Genomic DNA, 19423 nt, shown 5'->3' on the forward strand with positions numbered 1-19423 from the left:
TAGAATCAGAATGATTTTATTGCATGAAGGACTTAACAGCAGGATATATTGAAAACTCCTCATTCACATGGAATTGACAGCCATAAAAGATTCAGCACAGCCTTAACCAGCACAAACAAAAATCATAATAAATAAACAGTCATAAAATATCCACTGCCTGTCTCCATTGCAACCTGAAAAACTTGCTGCAAAAGCATTATGCAATGAAAGGTTATTAATATTCACTGGCTGGTTTCCACGGGTTTATGACAAGCCTGTTACATCTTCCTTCTTTTAAGACGTGACTCTGCGAAGCTGGTGAACTGTTGCTGCTCCAGTTCTTTGACTTTTTGGCGCAAGGCCTCAATTTCACGATTCTTTTCCTCCTGCATGAACTGCAGCTTCTGCAGACACACAAACACACATATGGTGCTTATCTGACTTTACTGATTTGACAGTGAATTAGTCTTTCACTTCCAATAGCTCAATAAATATAGAAAATATGATCAAAAATCCAAATGCTCTTAAGTGGCTAAGCTGAATAACACATATTACATAGCTTTTGATACAGTATCACTATTAGGCCACTCAACCTCATAGCGGGTCAGTGTGCCCTGCTGAACATATTTCACAGAAAAAAGGTTTCCCTGTTCAGAATGAATGATTGCTCTGGTTAATGGGCTGAATCCTCACCCTCTTGAAGATGTTCTGAGATGCAAGGCTGGAGGCCTGAGTCTGCTGGGGCTTCACCGCTGTGCTCTGGGCCCTAGCTAGCTTTGCACTAAACTGTAATTTAGGACACACGTACATGCATTTATAAGAACTTTATTGATAAAAGATCATTTTATGTTTATGAATATGAACAAGGCTATTTAATCACTCATCGGATGGGTTTCAGAAGCTCAGCAGAGCTGGTGAAGCAAAGTGCTGGTAGAAATATGCATGTCCAATACATACATTATGCATACATTATGCACACATACATACATTATCTATACTTATATACATGCACCAACAGAAATGTTGAATATGATAGAAATGAATGAATGAATGAATGAATGAATGAATGAAAATGAATAACTCTCATGCTTTCATGAAAACTGAGATGAGAAAAAAAGAGAGATGAAGTGATTGTACATGGGCAGCAGTCTACCTCCATTTGTAGTTTAATGATTTCACTCTGCTTTTCTTTGTCCTGGTCTCGGATCTTTCTCCTCAGCTCCTCCTCCTCACACTCTTTCTTCTCAATGACTTCTTTAATAGCTCGCTCTTTCTCCACCACTTCAACAATGAACAGTCAACCATGAATGTCAAATATATAGGCAGTGCATAAACACTAGGCTGTGTATACATTTTATGTTAGTTTGTATAAGCCTGCATGTATCATTAACATGTTACTATTACTTTAAAGTGAATCTGTCACCTGACCAATACTCACATAGTCTCTGGGTGTCCTGTTGGGCTTCCTCTAGCTCCCTCTGGTGGTCTTCTTGTAGAACTGCAATCTCAGCTTGAAGCCCCTCAATTTGAGCATGGAAATCCTGTAGCCACACGGTGGAGACCTTAACACACATCTTCAACACACTTGCATTAGTGAATTTATCTAGCCTGGGAATACCCATACAAGCTTTCAGCAAATGTTGGATTTGCTCTGCAGGTCCAGTCTGGCCAAGCCCATGAAGCCCATTTCCAATGTCCCTAAAACACGGGCACGCTAATACAATCGCTAATCCAGCATGGACATATTTCGTTGGATTTAAGAAAACAACTGCATTTAAAACCTTCATTTACAAGATTGCTACACTTTTGAAACGATTTGGTAAGAGTTTAATGTATCATTTTAAGTTTAATTTCACTGCTAGTTACGCCCCTGCTGGAAGTCATATAAGTCAATGAACCTTTTCCAGACCCACTCCCAATTGTGAAGGTCTGTGTGTTCCCAGGCTAGAATTTATCCAAATTGATGTATGAAAAATGCATTTACCTCCATAATATTTTCATTGTCCTTCTTCATGTCAAGCAAGGACTTTTTAAAACGTTCATTTTCCACTACAAAAATAACATGCATGTTAAACTTGGCTAAACATAAATTAAATATCCACTTTCCAGCAGGATACGTGGTGCAGGAACCTACCTCTCAAATTACACTGTTGTTGAAGAGTTTGCTGAAGCCCCTGAATTGTCCCAAGTAACCCATTTCTGTCTGTAGTAAATAAATGAATATAGGACAAATGAGACAACATCAATAACACAAATACTAGAAATATGAGTTGTTGGTAAGAGCAAAAATAATTAATTGTCACAACATGCGTGTGTGTGTGTGTGTTTGTTTGTTTTAAGATATTAAGAGATAACACATTGTTGAAAATCTTCTTTCAAGTATTCATTTTTCATTTCAGAATTTAGTTATAGGACATGCCCCTTTTCCCCTATACGCCAGCTATCATCATTTTATCACCTTTACATAGCCATGAATGATGCAAACATCATCAAACCAGTCTAAAGGGAATTTAAAAGTAATATGTGATGTCAATGCGTTATCATTGCTGATGGCCTAACAAGTTGAAATGGAGGAAGATGTAACAGCCACACCCAGTCTAGTTCTTTGGAGGGAAATCAACGCGGTCTAGGACCGTTTACATCTACACAGATGCATGGTGTAAACTGTGGGGTAGCTATGGCCCTGCTGGACTCCGAAGAGGGCCACAGTCAATATGTACAGACTCTTTCTCAAGAGGAAAACCCAACTATTGGGCATGCTCATGGACCCCAAAGGTCTTTTTTGGCGAGTATAGCCAGCTGATTTCCCTTCTTCACTGAAAGGTAGCCCTGTTCCTAGGCCTGACAAAAAGGTTGCAGCCCAACCAAACGTTTCTGGGGTTGCTTCAAGGCCGAGGGACGTATCCATCTTTAACATGTTATCCCCTGTCTCATGTAGCCAAATTAAAAATGTAGTTTACCCTAACAGAATCCAATCAAAGACACATGAGAAAAGTATGTCTGCAAACCCATGCATTTCAGAGTACTTACTGACATAATTTGGTAGGTGTGATTATTCTATCGACAATTTCCCAGGCAAGTCATGTTCATAAAGTAGCCTACTGACCAATACTGTTAATGGTACTGAGACATCCTCAGAGGTAGCCTATATGACACCTGCCAGTCAGATACCTTTCTCATGCAAGAACCAGGGTTCTGTAACCTCAAGTTTCATATCAGTACACAAGACACACGTAGCCTACACAGAGTTCCTACCACTAGAGGGAGGCAAAGCTTCAGAAAATTATGTTTAAAAAACAGGTCTGCTGCACACAATTCAATCTGATGTCCTGGAAGCAGGTCTATTTCATAAAAACAAGGTCGTTCTTTTCAGGTAGGTCATAGGCCTACCAGACCTTCATTACTTTAGTAAAACTGTAAAGTAAGTAAAGGCGCTGCTCTTGAAATATCTTGAAAGCAAAATTTTATTAGTGGGGTGCTCATGTTCTTACCTTCAGTCAAATGCTTTTCCTTTGATTGAGAAAACTTCAAAAATCGGTTGGTCTCCTCCAGTTTCATTTCAAGAATGCTATTCTTACTCCTCAGATCTGTTATTTTCTAAGTTCAACCAACAACCAATTAAGGGACCATTTGTTAGCAAGCAACACAGCCAGGTTATGCATGTCCTGGGTATGTAAATTGACGCCAAGACACACAAAAGGTAAAGATGTAGAACTATGACCAACGCAGAGAAATTTAATTTGATGGCTAACGTTAAGTTAACAGAAAGCCAACAGAAAGGCTAGTAATACTAATGTTGGCTTTACAAGGTTTACTTTTTTACACTCACTAGTTAAATATTGAAGCGATTTTATTTGCAAACATAATATCATTTTAACAAACTATGTAGCGACAGTTTTAAAACAAAACTATTGTAAAATACTTTTGCTGTTCAAGACTGAAAAGGATAATTTGACACAACTGGCCGCTAGCAAGCTAAGTAGCTGTGACTCCGCAAATTAACAACATTAATGTATTGCTGACCATATCTGTATCCCCTTAACTTACCTGTTCTAATTGAGAAAAGTCTTTGACAAGCTTATCTAAATCCACAGGTGTAGATGTCTTCATATTGAGTTGAAAACTGTGCAGGGCAGGGAGCAAGCTAATGGCTACTATAGAGGCTCGTGAACAACCATGAAGAGGTAAGCTTGTGTGTGTCCTTTGCCCTATTAGAGGGAGAGCAGATAGCTAACAAACGTTCAGAAAAAGTCCTGTTGGCAAATTTGAGGAAAAGTCGGTAAAGGGGCTATTTCACACAATTTGAGGGTGCTGAATTCAAATATTTTGTTTACCAAGCTCAATTTTGAGTTTTAAGCTTGCTAATTAGCGTAATTAGCATAATTCACATACTTTTTGGTTTTGCCATCAGATATCATAGGAATTGCAAAAAAGTAATGTATCAGATATGTTGTAGGACAGGACAGGAATTACCCTAATGACTCAAGTAGCAAATGAAAATAAGCTAAAATTAAAATATAAATTGAAATAATAGCTAAAATCCAGTATGACGTTTAGAAGCAAAATAGATTCCTTGATAATAAATTGATAGAATAGTAGGTGACTGCTCATTTTTCTGTAGAAAGTACTTTGTCACTAACTATTATGAAGAGTTGTCAGTCTTTACAGAGGATTTACACTGTATTTTACTGTAAAGGCGACTGTGCTTGCCTAGTTAAAACATCTCACTGGTGCTCTTTCCTATCATTCAAATTCCAGCCATGCAAAAAAATGGAAGAGTGTGCATATGAGGGTTGCGGAAGATATTGCATTATTAGAAAACACTGCCTCAAAATGCTATTTTGAACTTATTTGTTAACGACAGAGAAAAACGCAATGCAATTTCGCTGTAAACACGTTTGAGGCTCTAGAATAACAAAATTCTGGACGATTTGTAAGGTCTCAAAGAGGACATGTCCTGGAAAAAGAGCACATCTGGTCACCCTAGTTTTTCGTTAGTGGCGTGCGCTATCAAAAGCTTCCATTTGCTGCACCCTACCAAAGATCCTTGATTACTGTACTAGCTCCGCTTTAACCCTCTCTGACCCTACTGCGGTTAGGTAGGGCTGGCAACAATATCACAAAAGCTCACAATTCTCACAAAACTTTTTGGAAAGGTGTAGCACAGGCTAAGGAAATCCCATACATTTTTGGAGCCGATCAGACTCAAAGGGAACTTGGAAAATGGAAACATTTTCCATATTGTAACCTATTCTCGCAATGATAGCGAAAGTGAAGTTTTATTTTAAATGATGAATTTGTGCAAGCCTGTGTCATTCATTTCTTTCACATGTCTTACAACATAAATAATGCATTCATATGCTAGTACTAATGCCAGGAATTACCCTGTTTATAGGCCTCTTAGAAATGGTTGTTGCATCTTGCATATTATTTAGATGCACACTCGATCGCGCATCCATGCAGGCAAAACGTAGGAATCAAATGTGGCGACGCACACAAGTCGGAAAAAACGTTGTAACAACTTGTTTGTGATTTTTTGCATGGCCCTCAGACCCCACCACAGATTTGGTCCCCCCCAATGTTGACATCATGACTACGGCATTGGTCTTTAGGACACCCATCTGACTGCAGCATATTTAAGAAGTATGCAGGAAAGTTTGTAAGAAACATTTGTATTGTTAATTGGTATTTGTTATGTGGTAGCAAATGATGTTGACTATCAAAGAAATAGACCTAATGTAGGAATGCACACAGATATTGCAACAGATACACTCAGGCCAATCCAAACTTTTCTCATCTGTTGTTCCTCGTTGGTGAAACACACTGCCAGTTCCTACAAGGGCAGGGTCATCCCTCTCCATTTTCAAAAAACTCCTCAAGACCCAGCTCTTTAGAGAACATCTCCTTTCATAGCACCACTTACAACAAGTCTTGCTGATGCTAGCACTTACCAGCCGTCTTGAACTGACACTCAACTGTTTAAAAACAGCACTCACTGATGCACTTATTCTTACTGTACTCTACCGTTTTTAAATTGCCCTAAAATTGTTGAGAGAATTGCTTTAAAACTTAACTGTTACCATGTTGTTAGTCGCTTTGGTTAAAAATGCGTCAGCCAAATGTAATGTAATGTAATGTAATAATGTTGTAGGCCTATCTGATTAAGACCTGAAAGTAATTGTGGTGAATAATTACTTAATATTAATCTTAGACTGGCGAACTTCAGGAAAAACTCAGGAATCAAGTTTATTCTGTTACAAGCAGAGAGGGTACAAAAAAGGTCTATGGTCTATGTAGGCCTAGCCCAGGCCTGAAAGGCCTAGGTTGGCCTGTAGCCAACTTCTCCTCTCTTCAGTTCTACATCTTATAAGTCCAAGTCTAAAAACCCAAAATCTGACAAACATTGCAGTTTAGTTACTTTTAAATGCATTAAACAAAGAAGAAAATGGCGCCAAAAACAAGCCCACTTGGTTGGTTCTCCACTTGGTATCAGACACACCTACTCACACCCACTTCACACCTATCCATTCTTATCAGAATAGCATGAGGAGAGATATCATATATATCAGAAATATCACTTATAGAATGTTCCAAACATTCTCACAATCAAATCATTACAATCCTTGTACTAAGACTATCAGAATGATACCAAACATGAATACATTTACATTTCAGGACACATGGATACATTATATCAAGGAAACATCCTTTGTCCTGTGTAACTGATAGGCCTTGAACCACCACATTAGCATTTGATTGGGGGAGGGTGTCTTTGTTTTAAACCAAGAAGGGTCACATGGCAATTCAATTATTAATAATTTTAACCGTAAAATTATTGCTATCAGACCCAAAGAGTGGTTGAAACGTACTTATTAACGTACTGGGAGCACAGAACTACAGAACAGACTATCTTCACTTTTTTCCCTTTGCAACTGTCAAAGAAATCCCATAAACACAGGAAGGCCTAGGGTATCTTACATCAGATGACCTAAAGATTAGGCTCTTCTGCATAGCATTAAGTGATTGGTATGCAGTAATTTGAACACTGACCTTGATCTAGCCTACTTTGGCTATTTAAAGGTAATTTATTGCCAAAACATCACACAATATAAATGAGCTATAACAAACAATAAAGGACTTAATCACACACAAACTACTATTTTACTGACTACAAAAATAATAATTATGTAGGAAGTTTAGAACTCCTCTCCTTTGGTCAACCCAGAATTGACCAAAAGTGCACCAAATTCAACACAAATCAGTCAAAACACTCAATACACTTGGAGGAGGCCTGCTTCCTTTCTTTTTCCAGATATTTTAGGATTTGGATATCGTTTCAGTATTGAGTATCAAGATATTTATGGCAGGTATTGTTTCGAAGTCATAATTTTGGTATCGTGCCAACACTATTACAGAGCCACTCTGTTTTCTAGATGTCGAGGATCGGAGGCTCTACCACCAACAAGTGATGCTGCTCAATGGCATATTAGAAGAGCACATTATCAAGCTCTAGTATGGAGGCAAGCACACATACCAAATCCAGTGTTACTAGAAGTAAAATGTTTTTTACTTGCCGGTTGTTGCTGATGGTAGATGCAGTTCTGCATTAGGCTTATTCCCTCTATCTAAGTTCATATGTACTGTAGGATATATTCTGAGTTGAAGGTTATCTGTGCAATTTGTTATTGTGATGAAATGCATTAAACACCACGAGTGACTCACTATGTTAGCAATAAAAATATGGTCGTGTTTTGATTAGAATTTCTGAGTTTATTACATGTTAACTGTAATCATGTTCCCATTAAATACGTTAATAAACTATAGTATGGCTTCCTTAATGCTCAAACATGTATTTAGAGAACACTTTTATTTGGTTTTAGTGATTTACTTTTGAAATCAACCCAATTTAGGGAAAAATAAGCAAAAATAATCGCTATTTTATGTTAAAATGCTGATTATGCGGCTTAGAACTCAGAATTGAGCTTGGTAAACAATATTCAGAATCAGCACCCTCAAATTAGGTAAGAAGGGTGGTTTACCAACTTTTCCTCAAATTTGTCGTCAGAAGTTCTCTTCTGTGAAGCTGCTCTCCCTCTATATCAGTAGTCTATGTGGTTTTACAAACTTTACAAAACCACCCTTGCTCATAGATTTTTATTAACTGTTTAAAAACATCCACATATTTGGAAACAAGATAACCATTTTCAAAAATACATTCTTTTCAGAAACATTTCAATGTTAAACATTATTTACAATTAGTTTATCTGATAAGGCACATTTAGCTACTGCTTTCACATGGACTTCAGGAAATAAATGCTGAAGTAGGCTCAAGGCATGGTTATGCTGGGAAATAACCCATAGGTTAAAAATGATAAAATTAGATCCAAGCATTTTCACAGTTTATAGTGAGCTATACCTTTGGCCAGCTGGTCATTTACACATAGTAGGTGACCGGTTTGTATTAAATGAGAGCAATTAATATGATTAACATAGTAAACATGATTTAAAATAACAAACCAATTAATTCCTTTGTGTAAACAGAGAAGGATCTACAGCAACTGGCCAAATTAGGCAAACAGCTAAGATCCATCAACCATTCCTGTATTGCACCGCTTTATTTATTAGCTCGGTATATTTTACATATCAGTTTGAGTCCCTCTCTTAAGATGCCTTGTTGGCTAGCCCAGTATTCTTGTCCTAGACCATTATGACCTAGTTGATGTTGCCTAACAGTGTCACATTTCCCTTCATCAGGTACAAACATCTCTAAGGCTTAATATAAAAACACAGCAAAATAGTATGAACTATTAAACCTATGCACTATGGCACATTTAAAAAAACAAAACAAAAAACATGAAGCAGTATCCCATTGGACTGCATTGGGATTATGTACACTGCATTTCATTAGTTCTGATGAAGTGTTTTTATTTTGTGGTCATTCAAAAAGACATACTGTCCATAAGGTCTGAGGATATGTACCCTTCTGGCGAGGGCCTCTGTTTTATGTTTGAAGAGCTGGGAGCCAAGGGAGCATTGGATCTCAGTAGGAGGCTATTCTGTGGATCAGTGCCATCCACCACAGTGTATTCTGGCGAGGGCAGTGCCGATGATTGAGGAACCGACGACTCTGGAACTGCTGCTGAGGCCACCTGTGGTTCTTGGTAATCCATTAATGGCTGACGGGGTGCAAAGTTGACATCCCCTGTGGGGGATAAGGATGGACTGTGATCTCCAGTTGATTGGTTCATGCTCATGTTGACGCCTGGCTCAGAGGTGTTACCTTTCTCATCTTCGAGCACAAGCAAGTGGAAATCTGGATCTTTCCTGGTCAGATCACATTTCATTTTGTCCTGTTTATTGATGGTCTCCCCTCTCTGCTTCTCATGGGTCAAAACCACTTCACCCAATGGGGTTACTTGTTTCACTTGAGCATACAGATCTGGTGTGCCAGGCCATGAATCTTGAGATGTTGCCACCTGCGATTGGGTTTCGGTTCGGGGAGTTGCAGTGGGGTCAAGAATCGAGGATGACGACAGCATAGGGGTTGTAAACTCTACCGACTCAGGCTCTGGCAGGTCTTGTTCACAACAGCTGGCCCGACCTGAGTCATCGTCATGGAAATCACTGGTCAGATGTGTGCTGTTGGAGGGGGAGTGGTCGATGAGGAATGCTGTGTCCAGATCCTGCTCAATTGCATCAGGCTTCTCTAAATCTACCTCAATAAACTCTACCCAGGGGTCGTTGTTGTAAAGGTCAGACCCCAGGACAGCATGACTGGTCAGGATTGAGTTGAGCTCAGACAGTTTTCCTTTCTGTTTTCACAAAGAAAAATAGCTTTACGGACTGAGTCACAACATCAGTGTGTCAGCATTTTATTTCTATTATCCCTCAACACAAGAGACCAGCAAGGAATTTGTAAAGGGTAACTATCACTGGTATTTGATTTGACATACAGCTCTGAGGGACCACAATTGTCTAATGACATTTGTAATAATAACATACCTGAAGAAGTTCTAAGTCAATGCCTCTGATTTTGGGGCCAGGGACAGGAGGCAGGAAAATCACCATGAGTCTGAAATAGTGAAGTGACATAAATACTCAAATGCCAGTTCAGAGCCATTATCTATCTTCTAACAGCTCATATAAGCATGATGCATTTCTGTGTGCTTAATTGTGCTTTGCATTGGAGTTGTTGTAGAATCAATGGGATAGTAAATTCTTCATGCCACTAATGTTACTGCTCATTAACTTGCCGTATTTGGTAGTGTTATGAAAGAAAGACTTACTTCTTCTGTCGGGAGACCACTACCAGCATACCAATGACAGCAAAGCCCACTGCTGTAAAGATGAACCCTACAGTAATTGGAACACTTGATTCTAGGAAAGAGAGAGGACATACATATTCTTCAAGTCTTCTTATAAAATAAGGAACTAAATTATGAATTTAAACATGCTTGTGACAGAGCTATGCCTTTTTCTACCTGTGGCTGGTACGCTGATCATTAGGGTGTCACTGAAGTTACTGAAGTTATTGGAACTTTTCATCTTGCATCGCACTCTGATTTCATAATCTGTGTTTGTGCGAAGCCCATAGACGTATTTCTTGGTCTCTGTGTCTGCATCCAGCTACAAAAGAGGATAAAATTAGACTCAGAAGTCAAGTGAAGGCACAGCCATGACAAAGCAATACTAATCACAAATACTTTATACTTTAGTATCTGTCTGTTTGGTAAGTAATTATGTATTGTGCAAAAGGAATAAAATATTATTCCTAATCTCTATTTTAAACTCCTTTGATAGATTATTGGCCCTTACTATGTTCCAAGTAGCTGAACCAGGCTCTCGGTACTGAGTCTCGTACGCCAGGGATAACCAACCCGCCTCCACAGTCACTGCTGCTGATGGTGGTGGCTCCCAGCTTATGAGTACATCAGTGTACATCTTGGTCATGCCCACACTCAGAATGGTCCAGTTCAACCCAACAGGTGGGTCCGGATATACTAATACACATGAATATTAGAATTTAACCATATAGCAAATCCATTTGTGTAGTTTCCTATGATGAATATTCTACACATTAGGCTTTATATGTGTAAATAAGTATCTATAGCCTTATGCAGGGGTGGGCAAACTGCGGCCCGTGGGCTGGATCCGGCCCGCCAAGCACTTTAATCCGGCCCGCCAAGCATTTAATTTGGTTATCAGACTGCTCGCTATTTTTTTTCTTGTGATAGAGACGACGTTGGTTAGCTTTACTACAAACTGCTTTTCACTCTTTTTAGAGAACGTTAACAATGTCAATGTCAATGTCAAAACATGATGTTACATAGAGATGACAGGCCTATTCTTTTGTTATCTCCTTTGCAGCAGATCTAACTTGAACATTATGCTACTCCATTATGAACGCGTCTGAGCGCTCACGAGAGGGAGAGAGAGGGCAGGTTCCAGCTGACTTGTCATTGTTGATAATTGATATTTCCTTCTTATAAGGAAATCATAAAGGCAACAGTGGTTCCCACTACTGACAATTTATAAACTGTGAGGGGGCACAGCCATTTGGTACAGCACTAGCCATAGCAGAGCAGAGCTGCTAGAAGATAATTGAGAACTAAATGGGAATTGTTCTTAAAGCGACAGTGCACAATTTATACATTTGTTAAACAGCATCAAATTAGCAGTATTTTTTTAATATTTGATTAATATTCAATTAATATTTGAAAATTACTTTTGATACTAAATGATAGGCTATAAAAAATGTATGTTTTTTGTGTGTGTGTTGTGGGTGGGGGGGTGGGGTTTTTCAAAACCCAATGTGGCCCTTGAGCCAAAAAGTTTGCCCACCCCTGGCCTAATGTGTAGAATATTAAGAGTTCACCATAGCATTACCATAGTGCATAGAAAATAGGTTTCAGAAACTTGGTCAACAGTGGTCACTGGAAAGGGTTAGTATTCATGGCTCACCAATAGTCTCCACTGTGAACTGGTCTTCATCATAGATAATGGACTGATCACGCGAGCGTAGTTCGATTTTGTAAGCCACCCATACTTGTGTGTGGCGTTTGTCAAAGTAACACTCATTTTCTCTCAGCAAGGTGTATTTAGGGCATTCCTTCCATTCTCTGGAAGACATGCTAGATACAAAGAGAAAGATAGAAATGAGACATTACAGTCAATTTAGCAATTTCCTATGATTAAGAGTGTTTTTTGTGACACTTGTTAAGTTACTATTTCCCTTACAATGCCCCACCACTCCTTTCAGACACTGTTGTATTGAGTGACTGTTAGGAAGAGATCTTAAATTAGGCTATGACTCTTACACCTTCATTTTCACTTATATTATTAGAGGTGTACTCAATTTTGTTGCCAGTGGTTTAGACCAGCGATTAGAAACGGTTCAAAGAATGAAAACGAAAACTGGACAAGAACACAGTTTTTGGATAAATTTAACTGAAAACGAGATCAAAACCAATTTCACTTAGTTTGGCTATCATTTTTAAGATTGAACATTGGTCTGGGGAGTCTGCTATGTATTTTCTACTGCACAAGAGGCGTGATCAACAGGCAAAGTTGAAATGACTCTATGCAATTGGATAGTCAGTCCCCAATCTGACCAACGAACTGGGTGACGTTTGAAGAGCGACGCAAAAACTGTGCTGGGAGTTTGTTGGCTGTTATTTGAGATATTTGAAAAAGAAAGAAATCGCCGACAAAGACACTAAAGACATGACGACAAGATTTATTTTTTTTTTCACGAAAAACAGATCATGATAAGCAGACTAGGAATCAGAGGCAGAGTCATATTGAGTCGATAGCTTTATTTTGCATGACCTTCATCAGAACAGTAACATTTTCAGAATGTATTAACAACCTATCAAACGTGACGATTTCATGCAGGGTTAGTGCCACCTCCGTAGACAGGCTCTGGTGCCACGAACTCCATTTCAGTGAAGACAAACTATGAAACATTGCCATTGCTATGCAACCTTGACTCGGGGAGTCGCAGCGTCCGAAGCATGCGTTAGCTTAGTGCTTATTACTGATATATTTCTACTTTAACGACAATCAAAAATTTTCGGCCCACCATTTTTTTTTACTTCGCCACCCACAGATGTTTGAAGGGTATGATATTTCGAAACGCCATGTTTTTTCCCCATAGACATTCGACGCGCGGAAGTTGGGTGGATCTGGATGTTTCGGAGGCAGGACTTATTCCGGAGAGGTCTATAGACCCTTTCAACAATAAAAACAAAAACAATGCTTGAACGTCTATTTGGTTCCCAATCTACTTCCTCTGCATTAAGATAACATATGGAATGTTAAAACGGAAGCCTTGTGGGGCCACCTATGATGCTGATAATGGAACTCTCTTGAAAGGGTCTATAGGTGACGTTCCATTTATCAGCGGTCTGCAGGACCAGCAATGGCATCGAGCGATTTTAGAAGGTTGTGCAAAAAAAAACATGAAAGTGAATGGTATTTACACCCACACTTGATTGATTTGTTTGCTAACCTAAAAAAGACATTGAGCGTTGTCGAGAGGTGAAAGGGAATTGGTTTGACAGTCGTGAGAGAGACTTTGCCGTCGCTCCGCTATCGTCATCGTTTTAAACCTGCCAATAGCGCGCCAGGTGGATAAGCCAGCTTGTGATTGGTCCCGGGCAAAATTGTAACGGAAGCAGCAGAGGAAGGTTTCCAGCCTGAGCTGCAGGGCGAAAAAGAAATCGCCGACAGATCAGGCTGGGTTTACCCAGTCTAAATTTCACTTGTTCCGGAGTGAAAACATTTTCAATTTTAGATAAACGGTTCATAACATTATTTATCGTTACGATTAACCTTTGTTTGAATATTATTCAATAGTCCATAGGCTTGGAAAGTGACCTGCCCACACAGTGTTCCCCAGACCTCTTATACGTAGGATGAATTAGTCAGATGTTATGAATCAGTGTCTACCCTGTATAATAGGCTAGCACTACTAATTGATAGAAAAGATTTTCATATCCAACACTATCTAACTACTGAAACATTTTGTGAAATAATATAGGCTACCAGAGACACTAGGAAAATATCTACAGGGTGTCATGCAGTTGGTTGCACCACACATAGGTTAGCCTAATACAGTTAGGCTATCAGACATTTTTTTTAAGATTTAATATCATATAGGCCTACTAGCCTACTTTTAAATCTCGCACCACGCTTGAATTCAAGCACAGTGATTTTACAGTTAGCCTTGATAGTGAATGTGCTTTGATTTAAGCTTTAAGGCTGTTGGGAAAAAAAAAGGTCTATAGTATTGTGCCACCGGACATAAATCAATTTGTAAAGACAATGTAATTTTTAAAGGAACGTTATTAACCGTTCTTCTATAACATTCTAACCGGAGAGGCCTTGGAACACTGGAACAGGAACGAAAAAATAATGTTTTTGCTCAGAACAAACCGAAATGAAAATCATTCTGTTTTTCAGTCCCTGCTTTAGACATTAATGGCTGTGTGTTGAGGGGACAGCAAATTTACACTGTTATACAAGCTGTACAATCACTACTTTACATTGTATAAAGTGTCATTTCTTCAGTGTTGTCCCATGAAAAGATATAATAAAATATTTGCAGAAATGTGAGGGTACTCACTTTTGTAAGATACTGTATGTGTAAAAGAGCCTGAGGTCTCCAGGCTCTGTGAGGTTCTGGAATGTTCCAACACTCCAAGAGCAGTAGAATGATTCCATTTCTCTTGAAACACAACCAGTCAAGTGAGGCCTTTGAGACTGCTCTAAATGGGGTGTAAGACAAAAAAAACAGTGAGTTTCAAACATTATGCTGTATCCCTTTCATAAGACAGAGATAAACACAACCTTTATTGAATGTTTTTCTAAAGCTCAATTATGCAGAAACCCAACACCAGTAGGTTACAAGTCTAATAACTGACTGGTGTCTTCCTGGAAGGATGTATTCCTGGAAGGAGTTGTTCAAATGTTTGAAATATGTGAAGGTACTTGTGTGTCAGGATAAGGTTACCATCAGAAGTCTTTCACAGAATCGCTCCACATAGCCCTTCAGCATCCATATTTCATTTAGAACAGAAATAGTGGTGGGGAACTTAATCATGTTCCTAATTCAGCGAACTACATAAATAAACCATCCTAAAAATAAATAAGCAACTACTGTATATTAACTAACTTATTATAAAATATTCTTATTAAAATGTCATTTGAAATGCATATTTTATCAAAATTAAGAACAGAGTAATTAGCCTAGTTAAGATTACAATGAATTACAATTACACTTCGATAGACTATAAAACAGGTCTTGACACATAGCAGTACGGTGTTAGTGTGTTTAAAGTGCCAAAGCAGAAGTTAGAAAAAGCCTGTTTAGCAGAAAAATTCTAAAAAGTGCCATTTATGACTGAGGAAAAAGAGCATCTGAAATTATGAAGATACTGGATTTCAGCTTAAGTAAGTTAATCGTAGAAAGCATTATAAATGTATTATGTATGTGCTTATGTATAGCTCTCAAATGTAAATGTTATATATATATAATATTTAATATATATAATATAATGCTTATATTGTCTTGCTCTCATATACAGTGTTGCTTCCCAAAAATAAAACACATTGTGTTTGGATTGAATTTAGTCATCAACACAATAATAAAGTTGACGTCAGACAGAATTGGAAAAACCAATGTGCTATGTGCAGGAAATGATTATTCCCCTCCATTAGACTGAACGTGCTCCTGCACGAGTGAGGCTAATATTGCATTAATCCATGATAGATTCTGAACAGGTAGTATCTGAAAATAGAGGCTCTTTTCTATTAATGCCCTACTCAGTGCATCTTCCCATTTTAACAAACAAGAAAATATATATATATTTTAAAAGCTCTACCTTTCAACCAATAAAGTATGCAATTAAGGGGAGAGAGGACCAGTGATGGCCATTTAAGAACTCTGCTTGATGGATACTTTATGTTGTTAGTGTAAAAAGCTATATTGGCCCCAGCTGTGGCGCAACTGGCTGGGGCACCTGCACCGTACAGCGGCGACCCGGGTGGTCCTTTCCGGATCCCTCTGTCACTCTTCACTGTCCTATCATTAAAGTCATAAAAAGCCCCCAAAATATACTTGAAATCTTGTCTGCCAGCAAGTACTCTACTCCACTGGCTGTATTTGGTCCATCTGGCCATGATTTAATATTCTTTCCCTCTCTAGAGTTCTTCTTGTCCTGCTCCAACACAAGTAGGCGTCAAGTTCTAGGTACACGTACGAGTCTCTCTTCATCTAATGCAAATTCCATCTGTTCAGTTGAGAATACACAGTCCCAGAGCTACTGCACAAAATCCCACAATGCACTTATACGTAATGTTATGTAACATTACACAAAACACAGGGAGCTGTGTGGAAATAAGTTAAGTATAATACGCTGAAGAGTGTACTCCACACTGAAGAGGAATGTCTGAATAAACACTCTTCACTTCTTTACAAACCTTCGGCTTACTGACCAACAAACGAGACAGAATTTCCCAGTTTCTCTGCGTTTATAATCATGTGTCTTAACAGACAAACTCTTCGTAGTGCATTTAAAAGGAATTTCAAGAGCCTGATGAGGGGGGTTTATATCTCTTCTAAGGGAGGGGTTTATATCTCGAAAAATCACTGTATGCTTGTACACAGTGGACTGGGTGGTAATAGAATACTGTTTTAAAGTGTTTAAAGAGCAAGAAAGCAGTGTATAGAGTATTTTAATTGTGGCAGATTCATTGAAGCATATGCCTGGGCATGATTCTGTTTACAGTGCAGAGATAGATGTTTTATAAACCGTGAACACATTTTCTGTGCATCGTGCACTTACAAAATTACTGGGTGGCTGCAAGTGCCTGCTGTGGCTTTACACACCATTCCTAGAAATGAGTGCACACTAAAGATAGCCAAGGCCATAATTGCAACGTTGTAAAACATGATTAAGAGTCAGTGGAGAAGAAGATGGATAACTTACCTTTCAAATTCGGGGGAAACCCCTTCATTGCCACATCATGAACAAGGACAAGAAAACCAATGAGAAGTACTTGGATAGTTGCCATGTCAGAATCCCTGGAAAGGACAGAAAGCATAAGTCCATAACAGCATGCTCATACAACCTTAAAAACACTGGTCTTGTGAATTGTGAAATATGAAAGACACACAGAAGTTTGCAGTACATTAAAATTGTTGTTACCTCATGCTAAGTCAAATTAAGCCTGTGTCAGTCTGACTGATGCTATTCTGTAGATCAGTACAAAGTGGCCAAATTAAGCCCATGAGTACACTTTAACTGACCGATGGAATTACATTGTGTGTGGATGTCTTTCTAAATCTTAGAATTCTCAGATTCTCGATTTTCAGTGTAAGTGATATGCTGGCTCACTCAAACACAAGGTCCATTAACATCGTGTTAAATATGCTCCTGATGCCCTTTATAATTTTCTGCCCTATAAGTATATTGATTTGATCATGGGGGTCACATGCTACGCTACCCCTTGGATAAATAGCTTGTGAGTTAATGATCAGGTTCATGCAAAGTGGCCTCAATTGCCTTTTCAGTTGAAACTAGTTGAATATGCTTTCTTTTTGTCAGTGGAAGATCTAGTGTCTGAATTCTGGCAGTACCTTTTTATTTAATGTTGATTTTATCTTTAGCAATATGTTTATTCTGACTGAAAATGACACTGTATGCCAAAAAACAGTGTGGTAGAAACATGGAATCAGAAAAAAAAGCATTTTTATCTTTTTAACATTTTGATGTTAAAACATAAAAATGGTGTGTCCAAGATTATTCATACCCTTTTTAAATAATCAATGGAAACATCTTTATTTGCCATTACACTCTCAACATGGTTCTTATAATAGGCCTACCTACCGAGCCTCTCCATGTCTTCACAATGATTCTACACTGCATCTTTTTAGTAGCAATCCAGGTTTTTAGGCAGGAACGATTATTTGCCATCACTCTGACCTTTTGCTCACCTTCACAAAGTAAACGGTAACACTAAAACAAGAGGTTACATTAAGATTCTGTAGGAAAAGGATCAGGCAGTGTGCCGAGAGACCTATCCCAATAGACAGCATTGGACCATTTAACCACACAACGATCCAAAACATACAGCCAAACAAGGCAAGAAATGGTTAACAGAGAACAATATCAACATTTTATAGTGGCCCAGCCAGAGTCAAGACCTCAATCCATCAAAAAAGTGAGCACAAGGCCAGAGTGGCAAGGAGTCGTTCCTGCCCCTGATTGCTGCTAAAAAGGTGCGGCCTAGAATCATTGTGGAGACATGGAGAGGCTTGGTATAAGAACCATTTTCAGAGCTGTGAATGGAAATAATGATGTTTCCACTGATTATTTAAAATGAGTATGAATATTTTTGAACATGTCATTTTTCATTTAAAAAAAATTATAAAAAAGATGAAAACACTTTTTTTTTTATTCCATGTTTCTACCACATTGTCTTACAACCTTTAGCTATGTGGCAGTGTCATTTTCAGTCAGAACAAATATATTGCTCAAGAGAAAATCAACATTAAATCAATATTTGCCAGAGGTATGAATAATTTTGTTCTTAACTGTACATAAATTCACAGAAATCACTGGTTTTCAAGGAAAGCACATCTGCTTGGCAACATTGTGAAACCTAACCGAGTAAACAGGCCACAGCAGAACATGACATCCGTCTTAGGCCAAATAATGCTGGGCTCTGTCCAGAAGTTGTGACATGAAGGCCTCCTCCTCTTTGGCAACCTTCCAGTTCAGTTCTGCCCTGGCAGAAAGTTAAATTCAAAGAAACTCTCAAAGTTTGTTCAAATGCTACTCTATAAAACGAATCAGCTACAAACAGACACAGTACAGACAGCTTCGATCTGATAAGACTATTTTCACAAAAGAAACTGCCTGTATTTGTCATTGTCAAAAACAAGTCAAGTGTCTGCGATAGGGCAGCCTCAAGTACACCCTTCAAACAGAAGTGTAGTTGTCAGTCATACCCAATGGAAGCCCGTCTAATACTTCAATAGTTGACATTCTCTGTCCTCTCTCTCTTGGATCAGGCAAACTCACATGAAAATGTCAGATAATGAACAGAATTGACAGAAACAGCTGTCAGCTAAGCCAAGACATCCAAGTACAACTGTCAGCACGATGCAGGCATTAAATAAGGCATGCACAGGGTAGCATAATGTGTATACATCTGTTTCACACTAATTGTCTAATTTCCCATTATAGGAAAAGAGAAAACCCTGTGTTGTGCACTGTGAAAGTGCATTTGGCACCTTATCTCCACAAAACCGTGCAATGGTTCTGTGAATTTCTGATTCTGTGAATTTCTAACTTGAACTCTCTCCAGTATATTATCATTGGAGCTGTGTGTAGCACTCTCTAGTTTGAGTTTATTTTTTATATGCTCACATCTTAAT

The 19423-nt window shown here is 38.6% G+C and overlaps 3 protein-coding genes across 5 annotated transcripts in view; 1 reads left to right on the plus strand and 2 right to left on the minus strand.

Moving 5' to 3' along the window:
- Positions 1-4195, minus strand: LOC121680818 (coiled-coil domain-containing protein 152-like). The gene is made up of 8 exons (XM_042060362.1): positions 4027-4195; positions 3471-3576; positions 2114-2182; positions 1964-2028; positions 1418-1520; positions 1133-1260; positions 673-765; positions 1-383 (listed from the first exon to the last, which is right to left on the minus strand). Exons 1-8 carry the CDS (start codon positions 4087-4089, stop codon positions 258-260), a joined length of 753 nt encoding a protein of 250 aa, XP_041916296.1. The 5' UTR covers positions 4090-4195; the 3' UTR covers positions 1-257.
- LOC121680816 (succinyl-CoA:3-ketoacid coenzyme A transferase 1, mitochondrial-like) overlaps positions 3287-19423 on the plus strand; it is a 25961-nt gene continuing 9824 nt past the window's right edge. The window contains exons 1-4 of one of the 3 annotated variants that reach the window (XM_042060356.1): positions 3287-3352; positions 3565-3679; positions 4074-4163; positions 10780-10964. In XM_042060356.1, coding sequence (XP_041916290.1) covers positions 10901-10964 — 64 coding nt within the window. In that variant the 5' untranslated portion in view covers positions 3287-3352; positions 3565-3679; positions 4074-4163; positions 10780-10900. Of the gene's footprint in view, positions 3401-3564; positions 3680-4073; positions 4164-10779; positions 10965-19423 lie in introns of all 3 variants that reach the window. The other 2 variants (XM_042060357.1, XM_042060358.1) reach the window with 2 other exon arrangements.
- The window catches only part of ghrb (growth hormone receptor b), an 8502-nt gene continuing 1008 nt past the window's right edge, over positions 11930-19423 (minus strand). Inside the window, exons 2-5 of the mRNA XM_042060363.1 lie at positions 18651-18766; positions 16971-17065; positions 14606-14747; positions 11930-12110 (exon numbers count right to left, since the gene is read on the minus strand). Of these exons, the coding sequence (XP_041916297.1) occupies positions 11930-12110; positions 14606-14747; positions 16971-17065; positions 18651-18676 (444 nt within the window). The 5' untranslated portion in view covers positions 18677-18766. The remainder of the gene's footprint in view (positions 12111-14605; positions 14748-16970; positions 17066-18650; positions 18767-19423) is intronic.

This window comes from Alosa sapidissima, chromosome 13, assembly GCF_018492685.1.
Source record: "Alosa sapidissima isolate fAloSap1 chromosome 13, fAloSap1.pri, whole genome shotgun sequence".
Taxonomy (NCBI): Eukaryota; Metazoa; Chordata; class Actinopteri; order Clupeiformes; family Clupeidae; genus Alosa; species Alosa sapidissima.

Coding starts and splice junctions, on each gene's coding strand:
- LOC121680818 (XM_042060362.1), bottom strand. CDS start 4,089: ATGAAGACATCTACACCTGTGGATTTAGATAAGCTTGTCAAAGACTTT. Junction 1,261..1,417: donor ACAGGACACCCAGAGACTAT/GTGAGTATTGGT, acceptor TCATTGTTGAAG/TGGTGGAGAAAGAGCGAGCT. Junction 384..672: donor CTCAGAACATCTTCAAGAGG/GTGAGGATTCAG, acceptor GTGTGTCTGCAG/AAGCTGCAGTTCATGCAGGA.